The 24400-nt window shown below is 41.4% G+C and overlaps 1 protein-coding gene across 1 annotated transcript; it reads left to right on the top strand.

Moving 5' to 3' along the window:
- Positions 1 to 20451, top strand: LOC106611586 (very long chain fatty acid elongase 6). The gene is made up of 4 exons (XM_014211954.3): positions 1 to 222; positions 16298 to 16429; positions 17288 to 17439; positions 18845 to 20451. Exons 1-4 carry the CDS (start codon positions 140 to 142, stop codon positions 19303 to 19305), a joined length of 828 nt encoding a protein of 275 aa, XP_014067429.1. The 5' UTR covers positions 1 to 139; the 3' UTR covers positions 19306 to 20451.
- The last annotated feature ends 3949 nt before the right edge of the window (positions 20452 to 24400 follow it).

The following is a 24400-nucleotide window of genomic DNA, read 5'->3' as shown; positions in this document are numbered from 1 at the left end:
GCATTTATTTGGGAGTTTCTGGCAGTGGCAAGATCAATGCGAGAAAAGAGGTGTTGCTGAGATAGAGAGAATTCAGTTAAATATAACACATCGTCAGAATATAATTTTGTCTCCGTTTATAGGAAAGCTCACAGAGAACATGTCGGTGTTGGCTCTGCAAGAGTACGAATTTGAGAAACAGTTCAACGAGGACGAAGCCATACGATGGATGCAAGAAAACTGGTAGGCTGTATAAAATATAATATTGATGTTGGAATGATTGTTGGTGTATATGTAGCATAATGTCATCATATTATAAATAGAAACAGGAATTTCATTAATAAGAATAATATAGCCTATGTTTCTGGATGCTGCTAACGTCAAGTTTGCAAATAGTTTATGGTCTGCTTATAGGCTATCCTATAATAAACGCTCTTATGAAGTTAGAGTATCGTCCGCACACAGTAGTTTACCATGTTCACAGCATTGTTATGATGCATATATGCCTGCTGTGCATTAGTTACAATGAATCAAGGAAGGGTCCCTTGGTGTCAGTGAACTGACTGATCATAGCATCTTCTGATGTGACTTTCAGTGATTTGTCAGTGAAGAGAAGTAGTATGTTTATTTTAGGCATCTTACATTCACTGCTGCCCAATAGCTTGTGTGACAACTGGCAGGCTATGAATGAAAGAAACCTGACGTTGGAAGGCGGGGTGCTGACAGAGGTAGACCGTTAGTTTATTACTATTATATCTAGCCTACCGTCCGTCGCGCTCCGGTTTGGAGTCGCTAGGCACGTTTCTGTGGCCAAACGGTCAAAATAACTAAACAAACGTGCTCATTCTTTGAAACAGAGCGATACGTCTATGATGCTAACCATTACAACCACATTCCTAAAAAGAAGGTGATCAAATTATAGCCAAACATGAAACATAATAATGGCACTGCCCGGGATAGGCTATATGTTCATATTCTGGACATATGCTCACCAAAAATGGTTTAAGATCTTATCTCTTATCTTATAAGCAGGTTATGCTTAATCTGCAATCACACCACCCTCTTAATATTGGTAAGTGACTTCAGGAAATAAATCCCCATTATGCTTATTGATCATTTTTATAGCCATCGGTGTCCAATTCGTCCACTGAGTTTACCAGTGTTGTAGCCTGAAAGAGGTTACCACTCATGCTTTGGTTTAGCTGACTAAACTCAGTTCCACAATTTATGATGGAGTTGAGCGGCGACTAGTATGGGCGGACTGGAGCATTTTATTAAAAACTTTTCAGCACCCAAAGAATAGCCCGCAATTACACAGAACAATGTTGTGTGTTGTTGGCATGTGGACTAATATGTTGTTGAATTGTGTTCTTACACTGGTACAGTCATGCCCTATGAGAGATGTATGACTGCGCATGTGCGAAAATAAATAAAGCGCATTTTCCCCCGTTCTGGTTAAAACACCAATGATGAACATGTGTGTTTATTCCTCCGTTAAGTAAACCGGTATTCCTGTCCTGAAGATGTCAGCACCAACAGGTTATGGGCCCAGGAGGGAACATGGAAGCCGATGGAATAGATTATATTTCGACGGAGATGAAAAAAACTACGAGTTATGGGAGACAAAGTTTTTGGGGCACTTGCGTTTGCTTGGGCTAAAGGCCGCCATATTGAGCGTGGATGAAGATGAAGAAGACGGAGAGGAAAATGAAGAAGCCTACGCCGAATTGATACAGGTTTTGGATGATAAAAGTCTTTCCCTGATAATGAGAGAAGCAGCAGATGATGGGAGAAAAGCGTTAAAGATATTGAGGGAACATTATGCAGGTAAAGGGAAGCCACGTGTGATTAGCCTCTACACTGAACTAACTTCTCTTCAGAAAGCCGCTGACGAAAGTGTTACGGACTATATCATTCGTGCTGAGACGGCTATTACAGCACTGAGAAATGCTGAAGAGACTTTAAGTGATGGGCTGTTGATTGCAATGATTCTGAAAGGTTTGCCCGGATCATTTAAGCCGTTTGCCATCCACATTACGCAGAGTGACGAGCCGACAACTTTTGGCAAGTTCAAAACCAAGTTGAGGAGCTATGAAAGCACCGAGAAGTTTAGCGCCATTTCCACTGACGACAACGTGATGAAGGCAAGTAACATTAAAGTTAGCTGGCCAAGAGGGAGAGATAAAGGGACCGAGATAACCTGCTTCAACTGTGGCCAGAAAGGGCACAAGGCCCGGGAATGTACCGTTACTGGAGAGCGCAAAGAACGGAGACAGTGGTGTAGTTTTTGCAAGAGATCCACTCATACTGACGCAAATTGCAGACGAAAAAGAAGAGACAATGTGAAACAAGCAACAGATGCTGAAAGCCACACATTTGCATTCAGAATAAGTGACTGTCAGGTTAGTGGACTGAAACAGAAAGGGCTGATGGTTGATACGGGAGCAACGTCACATATAGTCACGGACATCGGGAAGTTTAAGGAGTTTGACGAGACTTTCAAACCGGAAAAACATTCCGTGGAGCTGGCTGACGGAACAAGAACGAATGGTGTCGCGGAGAGGAGAGGTGCAGCGGAGGTTTACCTGAGAGACAACACGGGTCGTCGGGTAAAAACAACGCTGACGAAGGCGCTGTACGTGCCGTCGTTTCCACAGGACATTTTCTCTGTTAAAGCAGCGACAGCCAACGGAGCTTCAGTCAACTTTCGACAGGGGTGTAACAAGCTCATCCACAAGAACGGTACCACTTTTGACATCAAGGAGTACGATAGACTTTACTATCTTAACACTGTAAGTGATGAAAATGATGATGGATGTCATGGGTGCTATGATATTCACACATGGCACAAAATTCTTGGCCACTGTAATTTTGAGGATGTGTCAAAGTTAGAAAATGTGACAGAGGGAATGAAAATCACAGGTAAGATTGACAAATCTACCCTCAACTGTGAAATCTGCACTCAGGGAAAATTTGTTCAGAGCAGAAACAGAGAGCCTGATGAAAAGGTAAAAGCGGCTCTTGAGCTTGTGCACACTGATTTGGCTGGCCCTATTGAGCCAGAGGCGAAAGATGGGTTCAGATATACTCTAGCATTTACGGATGATTATTCAGGGGCAGTTTTTGTGTATTTCCTAAAAGCAAAGAGTGATACTGTAAAAGCTACTGAGAAGTTTATTGCTGATGTGGCCCCTTATGGGAAAATAAAGTGTGTCAGGTCAGATAATGGCACAGAATTCACAGCCAAAGAGTTCCAGTCACTGCTCAGTAAGAACGCCATAAGACATGAAACTTCAGCCCCTTACTCACCCCATCAAAATGGGACCGCTGAGAGAAATTGGAGAACACTGTTCGAAATGGCAAGATGCATGCTACTTGAAAGCAACCTACCAAAGAACTTGTGGACATATGCTGTAATGACTGCTGCAGTAATTCGCAATAGGTGTTACAATAAGCGTGTAGGACAGACTCCACACTACATGTTTACTGGGAGAAAGCCTGATCTTTCAAAGATGAAAGAATTTGGATCTGTTTGCTATGCATATAGACAGAACAAGAAAAAGTTAGACTCAAGATGTGAAAAGGGTATTTTTGTCGGGTATGATAAAAATAGTCCAGCATACCTAGTCTACTACCCAGACACTGGGAAAGTTCTTAAAAACAGATTAGTCAAGTGTGTTACAAAAGGTGTAGTCGAACACCAAACTCAGACAGATTTGGAAAACAGTGATGATCTTCATGGGGAGAGATTTGAAAACCCCATGCCGAAAGCCAAGATGGCAGATCAAAACTCAGAAGAGACACAAGATGTGCAAATTGAGACTTCAGATGGTCAGAGTCCACGCTATCCAGACAGAGCGAGGAAGAAACCCCAGTACTTAAAAGACTATGAGTGTAAAGTGAAATGTGATGACCAGATACCACCTAGTGTTGACTACTGCTACAGAGTAATGTGCAATGCACCACAAACCTTCAAAGAAGCAATGATTTCACCAAAATCAGAGATTTGGGCTACTGCTATGAAGGAGGAGATGGATTCCCTTAGGGAAAATGATACATTCACATTAACCACACTGCCAGAGGGTAAAAATGCAGTGGGGGGCAGGTGGGTCTATGCGGTCAAAAACAATTCAGATGAGACTGAGACATACAAGGCAAGATATGTTGCAAAGGGGTATAGTCAAGTGGCAGGAATAGACTATAAGGAGACTTTTTCTCCAACTGCAAATATGACATCAGTACGCTGTTTGATGCAGCTAGCAGCTCAGTATGACTTAGAGTTACATCAGATGGATGTCAAAACAGCATATCTACATGCTCCTATTGACTGTGAAGTGTACATGGAGCAACCAGAGGGTTTTGAAGTCAGGTCAGATACAGGTGAGCAACTAGTCTGTAAACTGAACAAGTCATTGTACGGCCTGAAACAGTCAGGAAGGAACTGGAACAAAATGTTGCATGATCACCTTAGTGAAAATGGTTTTACACAGAACCCAGCTGATCACTGTGTTTATAACAAACAAACTGCAACAGAAAGGATCATTTTGATAATTTGGGTCGATGATCTAATTATCGCTGCTAGTGATAGTGACTCACTCACAAGTGTAAAAGAAATGTTAAGTGAAAAATTTAAGATGAAAGATCTTGGGAGGCTTGGACATTTCCTAGGCATTGATTTTACACAAAGTGAAGGGAAAATAACGATGAACCAAACAAGGTACATAACAAAGATACTGGAAAGGTTTGGTATGTCAGACTGTAAGACAAGGTCAACACCATGTGAACAAAAACTAAACTTTGATGGTGATGGTGAACTTATTGATTCAAAAAGGTATCGTGAAGTGATAGGCAGCTTGATATATGTGATGACATGTACAAGACCGGATATCAGTTGGATTGTCAGCAAGCTGTCACAATACCTATCAGAACCAAAAGAGCAACACTGGATAACAGCTAAACATGTGTTGAGGTACTTGAAGGGAACAATGAATCAGGAGTTGTGTTACAAAAAGGGGGTGGAAAAACTCAACCTCGTAGCATATAGTGATGCTGATTGGGCAGCAGATCAAAGTGACAGACGAAGCATAACAGGGTATTGTTTTAGTTTAACTAAATGTGGACCTGTCATTTCATGGAGGTCTAAGAAGCAGCCAACAGTAGCTTTATCTACATGTGAAGCAGAGTACATGGCACTGGCTGCTACTACACAAGAAAGTTTGTACCTTGTACAGTTATTGGGCGAGATGGATAGTGAGTGCCAATATACACCAGTAACAATCTTTGAAGATAACCAAGGTGCAATTGCTCTGTCAAAGAACCCAGTATGTCGTCAGAGATGTAAACATGTCGACATCAGATATCATTTCATTCGATCTGCACTCAGTGATGGTAAAATAAGTATTGAATATTGTCCAACGGCAGACATGGCTGCAGATGTTTTGACTAAACCTGTAACGAAGTTCAAAAATGAAAAATTCTTGGGTTACATGTTTGGAATATAAACTGACATTTGTGAGATGAATAACTGTAAGCTAAATGTGTTGATAAAGTTAGGTTGAATACGACTTGTACAGTATAAGAGCAAGTGGGGGTGTTGGCATGTGGACTAATATGTTGTTGAATTGTGTTCTTACACTGGTACAGTCATGCCCTATGAGAGATGTATGACTGCGCATGTGCGAAAATAAATAAAGCGCATTTTCCCCCGTTCTGGTTAAAACACCAATGATGAACATGTGTGTTTATTCCTCCGTTAAGTAAACCGGTATTCCTGTCCTGAAGATGTCAGCACCAACATGTGTATTTGCGGGCTGGTCTTTGGGTGCTGAAATCAGTCGTGTTTTATGTTGTTCAACTCCATCGTAAATCGTGGAGTTGGGTTTAATGGGATAGCATTGGTTATAAATTGACGTTCAAACAGATGCTCCAAGTATTTATACCTTTTGAAAAACCTTCAATGGACAGTGAGAAATCAATGTTGTAACGCAGCAACAGCAGCAACCTACACTACTGCCACATGCTGGTTTATGGGTAGGCTACAAAACTATAAAGTAGCTAAAATAAGTGTGGTCATTTGTTATAGTAGAAACATTTATGTTGCAATAAAACACTTAATTTAAAATGGAAACGTTCCTGGGTGAGTACAAATGTGATCCTTGTCAGAATCAACTGTGTGGAAACATTGTGCAGGAGCTGTCCATGAGTTGGTACTACCAACTGACCAATAGTGGAAACATTGTGCAGGAGCTGTCCATGAGTTGGTACTACCAACTGACCAATAGTGGAAACATTGTGCAGGAGCTGTCCATGAGTTGGTACTACCAACTGACCAATAGAATGATGTCTGCTGACAGAGTGCTAGCCAATCACATCGCAGCTGATCTGTGCTGACTCTTCTGGGAAGCGTTTGCAGCAGGGATGTCTGCCTGGCAAGACTGTATTGCATGGTTCTCAGAGGAAATAATCATTCATGAGTGGTTAGTCATATTCACCCAAAAGAAAATGAAATAGAAAGAGCCCTACAATAGGTGTATGAACATGTAACATGGTTTGAGAGAGATTTTAGAGTAGGAAAAGTAGTTGTAAATAGTTGCAGCCCTTCAACATAAACTCCTAGAGTGGAAAATAAGCATTTCATTTTAACCAACCTGTTTCTTTCTCTGCCATACAGATACAATAACAATGCATTGCTTCATGTGTGATAGATTTTTTGGCAGATTTGAACTGCCTTCAATCTTTGGGGTCCTATTCAATCAAACCAAATACCTTAATGACACGTTCTGATCCATGTTCTCATCAAAAGAACACTTTCAAACTCTGTGGCACTGTAATTGAAATGTGTTCTCACTATGTGGGAAAAACCCCTTCTCTCTCATCAAATTTCTTGAATGGGCTATGTTGAGGCCTACCAAACACCAATGGGAAAGAGGAAATGTTTAATGGTAGGCTACTAGGCTGCTGTAGTAGCTGTCTATTGACTACTGTGTGATGAAATGGTTGCAGGGATGGACTCTGTAGCAGCCAGTACTAATATAGACTTATGGAAAGTGCACCTGAGTCCAGCGAGAACAAAACCCCTGGGGGAAGTGAGGACAGATGATAAGCTCTTTTGTGAACAACTGCGAACAATCAAGCTTATGCAAACCTTGCCTCGTTGTTGTAACAAGGGTTGTTCTCTGCTGCCTCTCAGCTATTGGGGTGCTCAATTATACAAACAGGAGAGAAGAGTAATGGTTGACTCAGCATTTCTGGAAATGGCGTCTGGCCAATCCAGGCTTGCATCACTGCAACGGCTTCAGGGCCAGTGTGCTTAACTTGACAATCAGCATATAGCTACCCTCACTTAATGGCTAAGTAAGCTGCCCCTGGTGTCATATTTTGTTTGCATAATTGTTTCTCAGGAATATATAGACATTTCATGGATTAAGAAACCTTTTCTCTTGCAGTGAGCCAACAAAGTGGCACTGTGACATTTAGATGATGATATTAAACAGATTTTTTTCACAAGAGATCACCGTTCAATTGCAATAGGATAAGCATAATTGTAAACATGAGTGTATGGCTCTGTGCCAGCAAGTGTCCAAACAACAACCTTACAGATCAGCTCACAGCTGGCTATCTGCCTGCAATTAAGATTAAGGTTGGTCTCAATGTCCAGCACACTGTGGCTGCCTGCCACTGAAATACACATATATTCCATTTACCTGCTGAGTCATTCTCACTCGATTCCCCACAGATGTCCCAATTGCTCAGCGTCAGTGATGGTTGCTCAAGTTGTGTAGTGTATTCAGTCGTTGAAACCCTCAATGGGCTTCCAAGCAATTGGATACCATCCTCTTGGGTGACTGCATGTCATTGTAGAATCAGTTGTTTTGTGCAATTCTGAAGGAAGTGCTGTAGACCCCAACAAAGCATGATGGGATACCATGTTAGCTTGTTGCGTGGACATACAGTATTTATTGTGCTCTTTGTTCAAATTTTGGATGGTTCTGTCAGAGCATTATGATGATAGATTTGTTGCTCTTATTAAAAGTTAGTTGAGGTTTAGATGTGCAAGACAAATGGTATTGTCTGTATGCTGTACTATTGAGGATGTGCCCATTAATGAAAACAGACTTGTAGGTCTTAGGAAGATTACTGTTCCTCCTGCAGTCTCATGTTACTCATGTTACTGATCCAGTCCAACTTGTCTGCTTATTAAATCTTTGTTCAGCTGCCAAGAACATTTGCAGCTTTTGTCATGGATTCCTAGAGCTCTAATCACTGGGTGGAGAATGCACTCTCAATGGGTTCATTCGAAAGGGACCCCTACCTCCTAGGAACTCCTATACATTTGAAGGGATTGGAAACTGTAGGTGTAAGCAATATGCGTCAACTTGCCTTCTGATAGGCTGGATGGAAATTATAGGTTATTTTAAGGTTATTAAATAACATTCTGAGAACATTCTCTAAATGTTGTGATCATTTTGTTATGGTTATTATTTAAAGTTTTCTTAACACTGTAAGAACTACATTTAAAGGTTATTTGCTATCTTATTTGGGATTCACTTTTCTGAACTCCAAGCACAGATACAGTAGGACAACATGGACATTAATTTGTTTTGGCATTAGTAATGAAAACATATATATAACATATATACTCATTAAGTCAGGTGTGCCCAATAGGTGGGCATGGCCAACACACCTAGAGTGAGTTTGGTTGACGCTGAGAACGGAATGTACTATATGTTTTCAAACAACATTCTTAGAAACATGTTCTGAATGTTGCTAACGTTTCCTTATGATTTTTATGGAATGTTTTCTTCATGTCCTGAGAACGGAATGTAAAGCTTATTAATGTTAATGTGTAGATTTACATTTTTTTAGAACATTCTCAGAATATTGCCAGGAACTGACATAAAAGAGAAACCATATATTCTCTGAATGTTCTGAGAACTGTGCTTCAGTCAGACAATTTTTTAAATATTCCCTGAATGTAGTAAAAATATGACATTAATCAGAACCACATTGGAACTTGTATGGAATGTTCTGTGGAAGTACTGAAATTCCCACAGAAGAACATTGTTTCTTGACGTTCTCGGAACAATTTGAGAACATTACCAATGTCAAACCAGTTGCAGAACGTTCCTAGAACATTCCTATAACATTTTTGTGAAGTTCCTTAAATGTGCTGAGAATGTTTCAAAGCTAAACAACTATCCTGCACCATTCCCAGAAAGTTGTGGGAAGGTTGTATGCAAAATAACTACAGAACTACCACGCTCTCACCAAGCTCTAACATATGGTTTTCAGAACATTGTGTACTAGATCGGCTTCCTCTCCCCTCGGTAGCTAATACTACATCATCACTGATTGTGACTCTCTGACAAAGGTTAGAATTTTCCTTTCTCTAAGGTTAGGCCAGCTAGCTGGTCTCCAATGAGTTATGGTATCGACTCCTGGGAGTAATGTTTTGCATGCTGCTTTTCCCAGAAGGACAGGCTGCAAAGATGATGATTGCTGCTGACTGCATCGACCCAGAGCACACCCCATGGCTTGACGTTGATTCACCCAGCAGCTCATCTGAATTGGGGAGACAGAGCTGAAGATATTGGGTGACTCCCTGTGAACGTTTCTCAAGAGAAAAACCCTCTCTCAAATTTGACTCTGCCATCTCGTCACAGTCCCAGCTGAGAGTTAAGATGCTAACAGAGGAAAGAGCAATAAAGCAATAAAACTGGCCTTTAGACTAGTTGAGTATCTGGAGCATCAGAATTTGTGGGTTCGTTACAGGCTTAAAACGGCCAGAAACAAATAACTGTCTTCTGAAACTCGTCAGTCTAAAGGCTTTGTTCTGAGAAATGAAGCAAACTATTCGAGTTTCAGCAACTAGGAAATAGCGGAGCGATTTTGGCGAAGTACAACTTGAAATAATCATATAATTTTGGAACTCATTCTTCTTCCCCTTTTCATGAAATACACTGCCGTATACATAAAGTAACACTTTTTAGTGTTAGATTTTGTATAATCTTGTCCAACAGATGGCTCTCTCTCTGTCAACCTGTCTGGTTTCACAACACCACAGAATGGAACTTTAATGGGAGTCTATGGCAGGAACGGCAACAACTGGGTGATCTCTCAGTCTATCACTATCTAGCACAACCTTTAGAACCTTCCCCCTACTTTGTGGACTTCAAAGCACAAGCAGTGCAAGTGATTTAAGCAAGGAAGTGAGTTCGGAAAATCTGAAAGTACGCATCTTAGAATTAGTTTTCACGTACAATATCAACATTATATGCCTGAACTCAGAATCAATTGGGCTCACCCAAATAATATGGATAATGTGATTTTCATAATCTAATACAACTGTCGGAGGCTTGCTCCCTCTCGGTTTCCACTAGCTTCCATAGCCACAAATTTAAAACTAGTTAATTTAAGCTTAATTTAGGTTTAAGCATCAGGTTATAGTGTGGTTAGGTTTAAAATCAGATTTTAAGAACAGAAATTGTAGAAATAGGCAGGGTTTATGACTTTGTGTCTGTGTTGATTAGTGACGACTCTCTCCTGCCTTGATTTAGAGCCACACCTCATAGTCGTGTGATTTTCTCAGAATACAAATTGATTAGCATGTCACTCAGTAGATCCACACCCACAATGTTCCAAACATTCCCACACTGTTACCAGGCTCTATGGGCCAGAAATTCGAGCCTGGTGACAAGGTTCGGTTTTGTTCGATGCAAGAAACACTGTATATTCCTTTCCAAGCCCATAGTACTCGTACACCACTGAAATAGACTCAGAATCTGTAATATTCAGGACTTATTTATAGCTTGGCCTTACGTATCAGTTTGTTACGGAACCAAAAGTTTGGCGTACCTGACTTAAGGGATCTGACTTAACACCACTACTGATTCCTCTGCTACTGTCCAACCTACAAACAACCAAAGATAGCCAGGAGACAAAGCTGTTCACCCTAAACTCAGTCACCTTACTGTGAGGGCAGCTCCAAGACTGAACACACATACACACTCATCCTCACACTGCAAAGTCAGTGTTACATAAGGGGAGAAATCTCCTGCTCCAGCTAATACAGATCTAAGTTACACAGCAGGATAGCTACCAGCTTTCACCAACACAGCTAGGGGGAGGGGAAGGGCCACTTATTGTGAACTGCTTGGAAGGTGTGTGCAGATCTAGCCAGCAAAATTGAAAGACTGCTTTGTATTACAGAAATTGAGCCAAATAGTTCCTGCCATTGTACAGTATCTTGCTCAGGTGTGATTTGTGCCTTCAGTTAAGATTTGTTTAGAAATGTTCACACTTTCCCTAGTCTCTCGCTCTGAAAAAGGCCTCTTATACTGTTTAAATATTTGCAGAGCAAGATAATTACTTCACCGATTTTTCAATAAAGCCCCAAACCAATGGACATATTCTTCCACAAGTAAACACACAGAGTTGCAGTATGTGCTTGTCGTTATGATCCAGTGTTGTGCGATCCTACATTATGATTAAAACCAGGTTCAGTCATTAGTTCTATGACCTAAATATTAAGTCATCAACGTTTTATTTATATATCTATCTATCTATCTATCTATCTCTCTCTCTCTCTCTCTCTCTCTCTCTCTCTCTCTCTCTCTCTCTCTCTCTCTCTCTCTCTCTCTCTCTCTCTCTCTCTCTCTCTCTCTCTCTCTCTCTCTCTCTCTCTCTCTCTCTCTCTCTCTCTCTCTCTCTCTCTCTCTCTCTCTCTCTCTCTCTCTCGCTATATATATATATATATATATATATATATATATATACACTGCTCAAAAAAATAAAGGGAACACTTAAACAACACAATGTAACTCCAAGTCAATCACACTTCTGTGAAATCAAACTGTCCACTTAGGAAGCAACACTGTTTCACATGCTGTTGTGCAAATGGAATAGACAACAGGTGGAAATTATAGGCAATTAGCAAGACACCCCCAATAAAGGGGTGGTTCTGCAGGTGGGGACCACAGACCACTTCTCAGTTCCTATGCTTCCTGGCTGATGTTTTGGTCACTTTTGAATGCTGGCGGTGCTTTCACTCTAGTGGTAGCATGAGACGGAGTCTACAACCCACACAAGTGGCTCAGGTAGTGCAGCTCATCCAGGATGGCACATCAATGTGAGCTGTGGCAAGAAGGTTTGCTTTGTCTGTCAGCGTAGTGTCCAGAGCATGGAGGCGCTACCAGGAGACAGGCCAGTACATCAGGAGATGTGGAGGAGGCCGTAGGAGGGCAACAACCCAGCAGCAGGACCGCTACCTCCACCTTTGTGCAAGGAGGAGCAGGAGAAGCACTGCCAGAGCCCTTTAAAATGACCTCCAGCAGGCCACAAATGTGCATGTGTCTGCTCAAACGGTCAGAAACAGACTCCATGAGGGTGGTAATGAGGGCCCGACATCCACAGGTGGGGGTTGTGCTTACAGCCCAACACCGTGCAGCACGTTTGGCATGTTCCAGAGAACACCAAGATTGGCAAATTCACCACTGGCGCCCTGTGCTCTTCACAGATGAAAGCAGGTTCACACTGAGCACGTGACAGACGTGACAGAGTCTGGAGACGCCGTGGAGAACGTTCTGCTTCCTGCAACATCCTCCAGCATGACCGGTTTGGCGGTGGGTCAGTCATGGTGTGGGGTGACATTTCTTTGGGGGGCCGCACAGCCCTCCATGTGCTCGCCAGAGGTAGCCTGACTGCCATTAGGTACCGAGATGAGATCCTCAGACCCCTTGTGAGACCATATGCTGGTGTGGTTGGCCCTGGGTTCCTCCTAATGCAATACAATGCTAGACATCATGTGGCTGGAGTGTGTCAGCAGTTCCTGCAAGAGGAAGGCATTGATGCTATGGACTGGCCCGCCCGTTCCCCAGACCTGAATCCAATTGAGCACATCTGGGACATCATGTCTCGCTCCATCCACCAATGCCACGTTGCTCCACAGACTGTCTAGGAGTTGGCGGATGCTTTAGTCCAGGTCTGGGAGGAGATCCCTCAGGAGACCATCCGCCACCTCATCAGGAGCATGCCCAGGCGTTGTAGGGAGGTCATACAAGCACGTGGAGGCCACACACACTACTGAGCCTCATTTTGACTTGTTTTAAGGACATTACGTCAAAGTTGGATCAGCCTGTAGTGTGGTTTTCCACTTTAATTTTGAGTGTGACTCCAAATCCAGACCTCCATGGGTTGATAAATTGGATTTCCATTGATTATTTTTGTGTGATTTTGTTGTCAGCACATTCAACTATGTAAAGAAAAAGGTATTTAATAAGATTATTTCTTTCATTCAGATTTAGGATGTGTTGTTTAAGTGTTCCCTTTATTTTTTTGAGCAGTATATATATATATATATACTTGCTAGCTCTGTTTGACAGGATGACCTGATGCATGATGCAGACATACGAGGGAATGCGATCCCCGCCACTGCTTTGCTCGCTCTATCAGAAATGCTTTCGACCAGCCCCTAATGTTTTCTTAGCTCCAGCAGTGGCTTTGGTACACAGACTCGGCTACCGCCCAGCAAGTCTCACCAAATGATAAGGGAATGCATGGGAGCTGGCTGGCTCTCCACGGATGGTGATGATGACTGGCAAAAAGAGGAGCTCTGTTGGATAGTTCTCAGGGATGTGAGAGGTGTGATATACTGATGAAGAAAAATGTCTACCACTGGTTGAGTTGTCAACTAATGGTAATTCAATGTGAAATCAACAAAACATTCCACAATGTCATTTAAGTTAAAAGTTGGATGGAAAAAAATACATTCAATCCCTTACGTTGATGACTTCTAAAAAATATGATCAGTTTTCCACATCTATTCAGCTTCATTACGTAACATTTTTATTTTTCAGATGATATGGAAACAACGTTGATTCAACCAGTTTTTGCCCAGTGGGTTGTGCCATTGTTATTAGTCAGCAACAGCATTCATGGTGTACAGTGTCCTGTCATTTGGGGTTTCCAAATAGCATTGCATTTACATTTAAGCAGACACTTTTTTGTTATTTTACAAACTGAGTTTTCACCTAAATATATCCTGTCTCATGTCGCTTTGTGGTTCAATATTGTCAGAAAGGAGTAGAGAACAAATAAATCAGTCATGAAGAAATGAGTCCAGTGCCAAGAAAGTCTATTTTTTGGGAATTGTTTGAAGTGCAGTGCATAAATCTTGTTTCAGGTGAAGATGGATTAGTACACCTTCTCTGATGTTGTCATTCAGAGATGATTGCATATCCTGACTATAACCCTGACAGAGCTGCTCTGTTATAAGTTGCTTAGAGGCACAGATCTAGGATCAGCTTATACTCCCCCAATCATAACCTTAACCATGATGATAATGCTAAACTGACCAGTGATAAGCATCTAGAGGAATCTTCAATGTACTCTGACCGAGGAATAGAGAGGCAGCAAGAGACACATTCAGCCCTAATGGAAGCTCCGACTTGAATGCTCTTGCCACTTGCAGCTACTACGAGTCATGGAGACATGATGTGAATTCACACTGACATCTCAAATGAATTTCCATTCCTGGAGGCATAGTTTGGCCACAGCTGACCTGATCAAGCAAGGAGAGAGACAGCCCCCTTGAACGCATTTGTAGACTTTGACCATGCCTCAGGTTTTCTCTGAACTTTGTGGGTTTTTCCCAATAGCAATACCTCCTCTCATGTTATTGTACCTCATTCAGACCGTACTCTGTAGGGCTTTTCACACTACTGAGACAAACCGAGCTGAACCAAAGCTGTACTGAGCTGACCTGGTTACCTGGTTTCTAGGAACTGTGCTGAAAAGGACAATGAAAAGAAAATAAATAAATAAAAGCAGAGTTTGGTTTGGGTTTGGTGCAATAGTGTGAAAAGGGTATTTTGTCCTCTACTTCATAATATCCACATCTCTGAAGCTTCGTACTGTTATGAGGAATCACACTGAAGGCCATTTATCATTGTGACCTTTAACCTTTTTTCAGTCTGAAGACAGTGTGTGAGGAATGTGGGGATTGTTGCTCATCTAGAATTCGCTCTGCCTCGCTAAGTAGGGTTCTTACTCTGAGTCGCTCCGTTCTTCACACTTGTTTATTTACATCGAAACAACGAGGACATTCTGCGCTCATTGTGTGAAAGCAGATTCTTTGGACTTTAACTGCACTGCTTTGTCCTTTGTTCAATCAGTTATCAAGCCTGTAAGCTTTCATTTCGTGCATTTTGCACAAAGAGTGACATGTCGTCAATAACAGTAATGTCCTTTCAAGATATTGTTTGGTGTAAGATTGTTCAGAAGTGTTACAGGAGTTCTGTCAGTATTACATTATTCACATGGTCAACACAGGCTAGTTAGGGAGTGTCCCTATAGGAAGTTAGGATCTATTACATTTCTATAATGTCAGATTTACTTTGTTTACAGAGCCTTTTTTTGTTGGTCAGGAAACAGTTCTTCCTTCACTTCAAAGCAAATGGATCTATCCATAAATGTATATAGCTTGTGCCTAAAGGTAAACTTCCCATCTACTTCCTAAATGTACCTCTGGTTCATGGAAAGAGGATGTTCGTGGTTATATGGGGGGAAGTGCATTGACCAGAAAGGGGGCATATGATCCCTATAATGCTTCTGGGAATTGGTTCTGGAAACTTGTGTTATAAGGATGGGCAGAGCAAAGAAGGTGGTGTGAGTGGACTTTTTAGGTCATATCTCTCCTGCATTGAATTGACAACTCCAAAAACAACTCCAATCTGGCTGGGAGGATGGCAGATGGGCCGAGAGGCGACGCCTTTGCTATCATAGTTAGAGAACTCAAGCATAATGACAAGCCACATTTTCTTCCTCAACCTAACTTTGATCGTCATTACCCTAAATGAGCTTTCTCCTTTTTCCTCTCCAACCATTTTTCACAGGGAAGCTACGCAAAATAGTGCACTTATCTCCTGGTTCTAACCTAGTCAGCTGAAAAGAGCAATAAACAGTGCTGTTGCCACCATACGAAGCTGATGGTGCAGAATGGAGGGAAGTTATTGCCATTTACGTTTTGCAAGGTCTAGGGTTTTCAAAGAAATCTCATCAAATCACATTTTATTTGTCACATTCGCCAAATACAACAGGTGTAGACCTTACCGTGAAATGCTTACTTGCAAGCCCTTAACCAACAACGCAGTTCAAGAAATAGAGTTAAGAAAATATTTACTGAATAAACTAAAGGAAAAAAATGTCATCATAAAGTACTACTGCATATTTTACTCCCCCTGTTCTTACACTACTTGACTGTCCACCACAGGTAGCAGTGAGTGTCGAATGCGTAATGTTCACAAAACTCCATCCTTTACAGGAAGAAGTCATTCCTTTTCTCAGCCTTCTACGCTGCCTTCATACTAGGCGGTCGCCGTGTGATGAAACGAAGGGAGAAGTTTGAGCTGAGGAAACCGTTGGTGCTGTGGTCCCTCACTCTCGCAGTGTTTAGGTAAGTGGCAGCAGATATTTTCAACACCGGTCCAGTTGTTATGGGTTTTCGGGGTTTTGCTCGATTTCAATTTCGAGGTTGGCTCTGTTTGGGTGTGGCTTGCCCTGATTTGAAATGTCCTCATTGGTCAGGATGTGTTGCACCTGTCGCCTCATTAGTCAGTCGGTAGTTTCACCTGTGCTTGCAGAGTGGCTGGTGGAGTTCTCAACTTGGCATGAGCGATGTCGGAAGAGCGACACCGCTGTTTAGCTCTTCCTCTTTAAGTTTTTATCTCATGTCTCCCCTGTTTGGTTTGCTCCACATTTATTTGCACTCCATTACCTAAGTTGTTGTGGGTTTTCTTTTCCATTAGTTTGTCTGATGTCAGGCAAGTCTAGTGGATGTCCATGGTGAGTGTTTGTTAAGACCTTACTTGAGTTGGCTTGGCAAGCACCCAGTCAGTAAGTACCCCTATGGATGCCTTTTAGAACCCATTTTAAAACCCCACCTGTTTCGTTCTGGTTGTCAGTTGGTCATTTGTTAGTTCCCTATTTCTGTTGAGTGCCGATTTTTGGTTTCTTGTTGGGGAACGTTAACACAGTCAATGCACATGCTGTAAGCATGTTGTATAGCATTAAATAGCTATATATAACTATCAGGTAAATTATAAAGGTATGTTCCGGATAGTTTTGAGTAAAGAACTCACTGTGTAGAAGTCCTCGTGCTGCAAATTTTCACATGTGTGCATAGGCAGTAGTTGTGTAAACAACGATGCTGTACAAACTTTGCTGTGGCAGGAGTGACCGTATTTCAGGGTTCTTGGGCTTGACTTAGTGTATTCTGCTAACTGTTTTCTCTGTCTCTCTCTCTCTTGTCCAGTATATTTGGTGCTGTCCGCACTGGGAGCTACATGACATACATTCTGATGACTAAAGGGCTCAAGCAGTCAGTGTGTGATCAGAGCTTCTACAATGGGCCGGTCAGCAAGTTCTGGGCCTACGCCTTTGTGCTCAGTAAAGCACCAGAATTGGGTAAGATGACTGACTTCTACTACTACTACCACTAGTATACTACTACTACTACTACTAGTATACTACTACTACTACCATTATCTGTAAGAAAGTGTTTGACATGTGAATGCCTTTTTGTGTCCATTGTGGTTTATGAGACTTTGTGGTATTGGACATATGAAAATATGTTAATAATTTACATGAAATATCTCTGCTCCCATGTGGCTGAAATAACCCATCCGAGGATCGGCACACGGATCTGTAGGCATGAAAATGCTGCCATGTCAGACATTTCACACACAGTAGCTCAAGAAACAAATGACATCTTCGATGATCTTTTCTGTCCTCAATGCCCTCAGCGACAGGCGTGCCCTCTCACCCCAACGGGTGCAAGTTTGGATGACCTTTCTCTCGTCGCCAAAGTCTGTCTGGGAACGCATTTTCTTCCTGTTTTGCTCTTTTGTATTTGCCCAGTCCTGCGGTCACTGGGGCTCCACACCCTGTCAGCTCTGAGTACGAGCCCATAGCAGGAGCTCCATCTCAGGGGCACATGGAGGGGGATAGAAGCCCCTATCCTTAACTTGGCTCTAGCGCTTTGGTTGGGTGGAGCCAAACCTGCTGGCCCGTGACCAACACATTGAGGCCTGCAAATGGAACATAGCAGCCACTTAGCCAAGGCACTGCTTGCTGTCACAGAGGCATATGGGAGGCAGAGAGATAGAGAGGGAGAAAAGAGAGAGAAAGAGAGAGAGAGAGATGCTGTACAAACACACACTCTCTCACACACACAGACGGGGGCACAGAGCTAACTCTGAATCCTCTGGTAGTTTTCCACTTTCAAGCAGTGGGTTCACCAATTAGTCAGGTATGGTGGGCCCCGTTTCACAGAGCAAAGTTTCATTTTCTTCCCCAAACCTTTAAAACCGATACACCCCGGAGACTGCTCTGTTCGCAGACATTGTTATTATATGTTGACGTGAAAGTACACCTACAGCATAAAGATTCTGAGTGAACCCATAGTGCATTTCAGACCTAGATGTATTAAACAGGACCAGAGATACAGTATCCACTTATAAAGACAAATATAAAGCCAAGTTGTAGAGCACAGTAAAGATTTATTTGGGTCCTCACTTTGTCTTATCATGCCTACATATTGTCATCATGATCTTACAACATTGATTTGCCAAGAACATGGTATTAGAAGATAACATCGAAGTCGAACTCAGTGCTAGTAATAAGTGTTACCTGAAATGTCTTAGCTTTTGTTCCTTTCAATTTGTAACTGTGAAATGTCCATTTCCTTCCCCTTTTCTAACTCTTTCTCTCTCTCAATGTCTCTGTCTCTGTCTCTCACTTTTTGTATACTTTCTTTGTCCTTCCCTCTATATTCCATCTCTCTCACTCTCTCTCCACACCCACTATGCAGGTGACACCCTGTTCATTGTGCTGCGGAAGCAGAAGCTCATCTTTCTCCACTGGTACCATCACATGACTGTTCTGCTGTACTCCTGGTATTCTTACAAGGACATGGTGGCCGGCGGTGGCTGGTTCATGACCATGAACTACCTGGTTCACGCCGTCATGTACTCCTACTACGCCCTGAGGGCGGTTGGCTTCAAGGTCTCAAGGAAATTCGCCATGTTCATCACGCTCACGCAGATCACCCAGATGCTGGTGGGCTGCGTGGTGAACTACCTGGTGTACTCGTGGATGCAGCAGGGTCAGGAGTGCCCGTCGCACATGCAGAACATTGTGTGGTCCTCGCTCATGTACCTCAGCTACTTTGTGCTCTTCTGTCAGTTCTTCCACGAGGCCTACATTGACAAGACCAAGGAGGCCGCCGCAGCTAAAACAGAAGCCACCGCAGCTGCAAGGAAGACCCAGTAGACGCGATTGGGAGGAAAAGAAAGAAAGAAAAGGATGTACTTGAGACGCGGTAAACAATGACTGAGGAGATGGGGAGAATTATCCAGGAATGGATGAAGAGATGTATGGGTGACGGATAGATGGGTGGGTGGAGGAATGAAAGTGGGAGGGTTGTGTGGAACATGCAGGATCAAAAGGCGGGCTGCTGGCTGTTTGTGCTTTAGAATACTACTAACGTGCAAATGTCAAATCCTGCACTGTAGAAGGAAGCACTACCTACCAAGGCGACAAACAGTCAGTGTGTCCTTCACCTGATGTTCCTTTGGCTCCCACTTGATTCTCCATATTTATTATAAAAATATAAAATAATATCAAAGGGACAGTTACATATATACCAGATAAAGGAAGTACATCTACCTGAAAGGTGTTACTTGATAAATAGGAAGTGTATTGGTACTTATGAAGAATGAGGTGGCTTCAATTTACGATTGAAACCATCTAGGTGTTTTTTGTCAATGTCTTTTCTTCGTCATTCTTTGTTTTTCTGTTTTGCTATGTCAAATTGTTTTAGACACTGGGAGTGTGTGAGAGGTAGACTTTTGTATGACGGCTGATGTATGTTTGGTGGATGACTTGGAGTGAACGACACTGTAACTTCTGTATCCATCTTTGCAGCACAATATTTTCTCAGGTCTTAGGTTTCTCTCTATTCTTTCATAAAATATGCATATCATCTTGATAAAGATCAGATATGGGCTTAAAGATGCTAAAAGGCATCAAAGGGGAAGGCTGCTTAATTAGATACAAACATCTGATCTGAAGGCCAATTGGAGAAAATAAATCATGTGACCACACTGTATGTATGTGGCATGTTCACCAGCCTGTAATGACCTCACAAAGTCACCGACCACATTGGAAAGTGAGACGCCATACATTTCCAAAGAGTTTAATGAAAGAAAGGGTCTCGGAAAAAGGCCTCGAGACTGGTGGACATCGAAGTGAGTTGAATTTAAAACATATTTTTGTTTAAGAAAAAAGCATGCACTTGTCAAAATTCACTGTTATAACTTTAAGTAACCTGTATCTTTTAATGGTGTCTGTCATGCTATTGTTCATGGGATATTAACGTATGAACCAAGAGTGCAAACAAAGGAGTATTATGCTGCCGATGGTGTCATGTCTGTTTATTTTATTCTCAGCAACGACTGTCTTGGCATCAGTCATTAGTGGTTTAGTTGTATGTCAGTGAAGGTAAAGAGTACACATCAAGGGGAAATCATGCCACAGCCATAAGCATCTTGTATTACCACAGCCGTAAGCAGCTTGCACATGTGTGTGAGAGCTGCACGTGTATGAGAGTGTGTGAGAAAGTGACCTTTTGCACCTCATATATTTTGCATATTGTTATTTTTCTTAACCAAGAGATAAACTGGTTAAATTGCATATCAGGAGCATGGTCTGACCAAATGATAGCAGAGATTTCACCTGCTAGTTTTGGCTGAGAAACCGAAGCCACAACAACATCATAGTAGTGTCTGTTGGATACTGAGAACAGCTTCACACACAGCTACACTACATACAGAACATCATTTGAAACATGCCTCATAGGTACGACGCAAATGAGGTCGTTTAAAGATAAGACAATTAAATGACCTGAGGTTGGGGGAATTTTGTAAACCACTTGCAACTGCATCTCACAAATTATAATGAAAATAATTGAAAACATACATTATTCTATAACATATTGGTAAAAAGTAAAACTATAATTATCTCCTAAGTGAGAAGATTTCATTGCTCATTACAACTAAAGCGAGAGAACACCCTTGCAATTGATGGCAACAAGCGCATCTGTCTGTACAAGTGTCACAAACCCAACAATCAGGTTTACAGTAGATGCTATAATATTGTCAACTTTGTAAGAGCACATGAGTATCTACCCTGCAATTGGTTCAATTATAGTCCAGGTGGGTGATAAGCGATCATGCAATATTTATGGCTACTATCGTCATAGAGATTAATCTATGGCTATCTACTTGAAGGCGCTTCGAAAGATAAACAAGTTATTGTCAGATAAACTATCCTTTCTATTCCATCGTATCTCTGTTATCATAAGCACTCCATTTTAGAGAGTTGAGATTAGGGTGTGTGCATGCGTGCGTGTGTGTGTGTGTGTGTCTGTGTGTGTGTGCTTACAGTGCACAGGAATTCATTTCTGTCACTGCTAAAGTATCATACAGTACAGCGTTTTCAAAAATAGACCTACTCTGCATAAGCCTACTTCACATTGGCTTCATTTTATTGGCGAGAAGGATCACGTAAGATGAGGAATATGAAGTTATAAAAATTCTATGAAGTCAGTGTATGATCAGTCTATGTTCAGCCTGAGTCTTTTAAATGTATACTTACGCTGGTCTAACAAATGGTTAAACATTGCATGTTCCCAATGCATGTTCCCAATGCATGTTCCCAAGCTCCACAATTGTAAAATGATTCAAGCTCATACGCATCATGAAGCTGATTTTAAATAAGACCATCCAAAATGCAATCTATCCGCAATATGCATATTGCGCCATGATGAACGCAAAATTACTTGATACTGGATGACAAAAAGGTTGCATTTGGATTATTACCTTGCCTGCAATGGAGATAGAGCATCTTACACAGCCGTAAATATACTAAGTAGAAATGTATAGAAATGTCCCCCACTGCCACTTGGGTTTTTATATTCTAAAATATATTAATCAGATTAGTACAATGCTGAATTATGTTATTTATACCTTACCTTTAAAGTATCTCTACTTCTTAACTTGAACTTTTATTATACCACCCCTAAAAACAGGAAGGACATACAAAGACATACATACACATCCCAAATAACATCACCTATTCGACAATATAAAGGGTGACGGTTCACATGGCTGGGATAGCAATGGTGTACCAAGAACCAATATGAGCCCTTTCACATTACCCTCATTAAATATTCACAATGAAGCTCTGAAGCTAATTAACTAGTGGAGATAACCAAGTGGCCTGATAACACCAACTATGAATTACCATCTAATGCAACAGGCCTTCATATTTGCGTTGGTATATACCTCCCCGAAATATGTGCTTATGGTGGCTCTCACTTTGCATAATCAAAGGAAGATTCGCCATGAATTTGCATCCACAAACGTGCACCTCTGCCTAGACATCTCTCTGAGATGAATCAATCTGTTTTAAGACCATCCGAGCGTATAATGGGAAATGCATATTCAAAGGGGGAGATGCTGGCTTGTAGCTGTCGCTCACGGCACACACCATATATAAGATATGAAGACTAAGAATTAAATATCATAGAATTTATGTGAAATAGTGAGTACTTGCCTAACATGTTACAATGCTATTGGCACTACATAAGGCTGGCTATCTACACCATTGGGGTCAATAGTATTTCAATTCCAGTTAAGTTAGGAAATCTAAATAAGAAGATTTAGGCAAAAAAAGAAAAAAGAATGGGAGACAGAAAGAAATGGCACTTGACCAAGGTATGAACTGAGTTACAGTTATTTCACCATTTGATCTGAGATACAGTAGCAATGGACTAAGGTACTGATACTTACTGTGGGAAACAGAAGACTTAGAGCTTCCATGTGGCCTCCCACAGTTCACTATAGAATGCTACAGTACTTACTATAGAATTCTATAGTAAACTGTAGTATACTGTAGAATACTATACTACACATTGTAGTATCCTTCGATAATGTGTAGTACTTACTATAGAATGTTGTAGTATACTGTAAAAACAACAGTATTATATGCAACAAAAAAAACAGTCAAAATTATTGTAGTAATGTCTACAAAAACACTTCAGTCCGCAAAAGCACTACACGTTTTGAACTATAGTAAATACTATGGTAATTAATTAGTATCTACTCTGCACATTCCCCTCGCCCATATGACAATTTGTGCCACCCATAAGTAAGAAACCTACATGCCAGTTATAGACCATTTTGTGTTCCCTACAGGTTATTGAAAAGAGCAGAATCTCTGATCTATTTGTTCAGACCCCAGTCCTACCTACCTACCTACCTACCTACCTACCTACCTACCTACCTACCTACCTACCTACCTACCTACCTACCTACCTACCTACCTACCTACCTACCTACCTACCTACAGCATATGGAACACATGCTCTTTTAGTTCTTCTCCAGTAGGTTTACAGTTGTCTGCCAAAAACACTACAGTAAATACTACAGTACACTACAGTCTGTAAAAACACTACAGTAAATACTACAGTATATTACAAACTGCAAAAACAATACATTAAATACTAAAGTATATGCTACAGTTTTATTTACTACAGTATATATACTATAATTAACTGTAAATATTACAGTGTACTACAGTAAATACTATTTTTACCATCATCCACTATAGTATTTTTTCATGTGAGCTAGGCGAGGGGTCCAGAAATCCAAGCATTGAGGCTGTACTGATGGTTTTCTTTCCTCCCTTAAGGACATTTATTGATTGATGCCACTGTAGAGTTCTTTATAAGGTATGTGGGTGAATTTCTGCGTGGACAAACACTGGATGGAGACAGATTACACTTCTGCAGATTTTTGAACTGGCCACATTTACAGCCAAACATCAACTTCCTGTTTCTTCTTCAAGAGGTAACAACATCTGGCCAATCAGTATTAACCACTTACACTTGTGGAAATTGGCCTATATGGATAGGGCCAAATTGAAATGTTTCAAACAAGAATAACTATAAAAAACATATGCATGACCATGGTAGTGATCAAAAGAGAACAGTTTGGAGATTTTTGGGAAATTATCAGACTAAAGGTGAGGACATAACACTTCACCTGACACAAGACTGCATCCAAACTTTGCACTGTTGATTTTATGTGCATTTTACATTTGCTGTACTTGTGACAGCATTTGTCAATAACGAAATCTGAAAATACTCCGGATACATTCAGTAACATAATAATAATAATTTAAAGAAAAAACTATTACAAGGGTTTGAGTGAGAGGTCTAGCTGGTGTCTTTAAGTGGCCACACACCTCTCCAAACTGGGCGTAGTTCAAGTAATTTCAATGCGCATTTATGACTCAAGAACAG

The sequence above is a fragment of the Salmo salar genome, chromosome 09 (assembly GCF_965601325.2).
Source record: "Salmo salar chromosome 09, fSalSal1, whole genome shotgun sequence".
Taxonomy (NCBI): Eukaryota; Metazoa; Chordata; class Actinopteri; order Salmoniformes; family Salmonidae; genus Salmo; species Salmo salar.
This window is presented reverse-complemented; position numbering and strand designations above follow the sequence as displayed.

What these genes read in the sequence shown, in the direction of transcription:
- LOC106611586 (XM_014211954.3), top strand. Translation starts at nt 140, where the DNA reads ATGTCGGTGTTGGCTCTGCAAGAGTACGAATTTGAGAAACAGTTCAAC. An exon ending in CGATGGATGCAAGAAAACTG is followed by an intron (nt 223 to 16,297) that starts GTAGGCTGTATA and finishes CATCCTTTACAG; the next exon opens with GAAGAAGTCATTCCTTTTCT. An exon ending in CTCACTCTCGCAGTGTTTAG is followed by an intron (nt 16,430 to 17,287) that starts GTAAGTGGCAGC and finishes TCTCTTGTCCAG; the next exon opens with TATATTTGGTGCTGTCCGCA.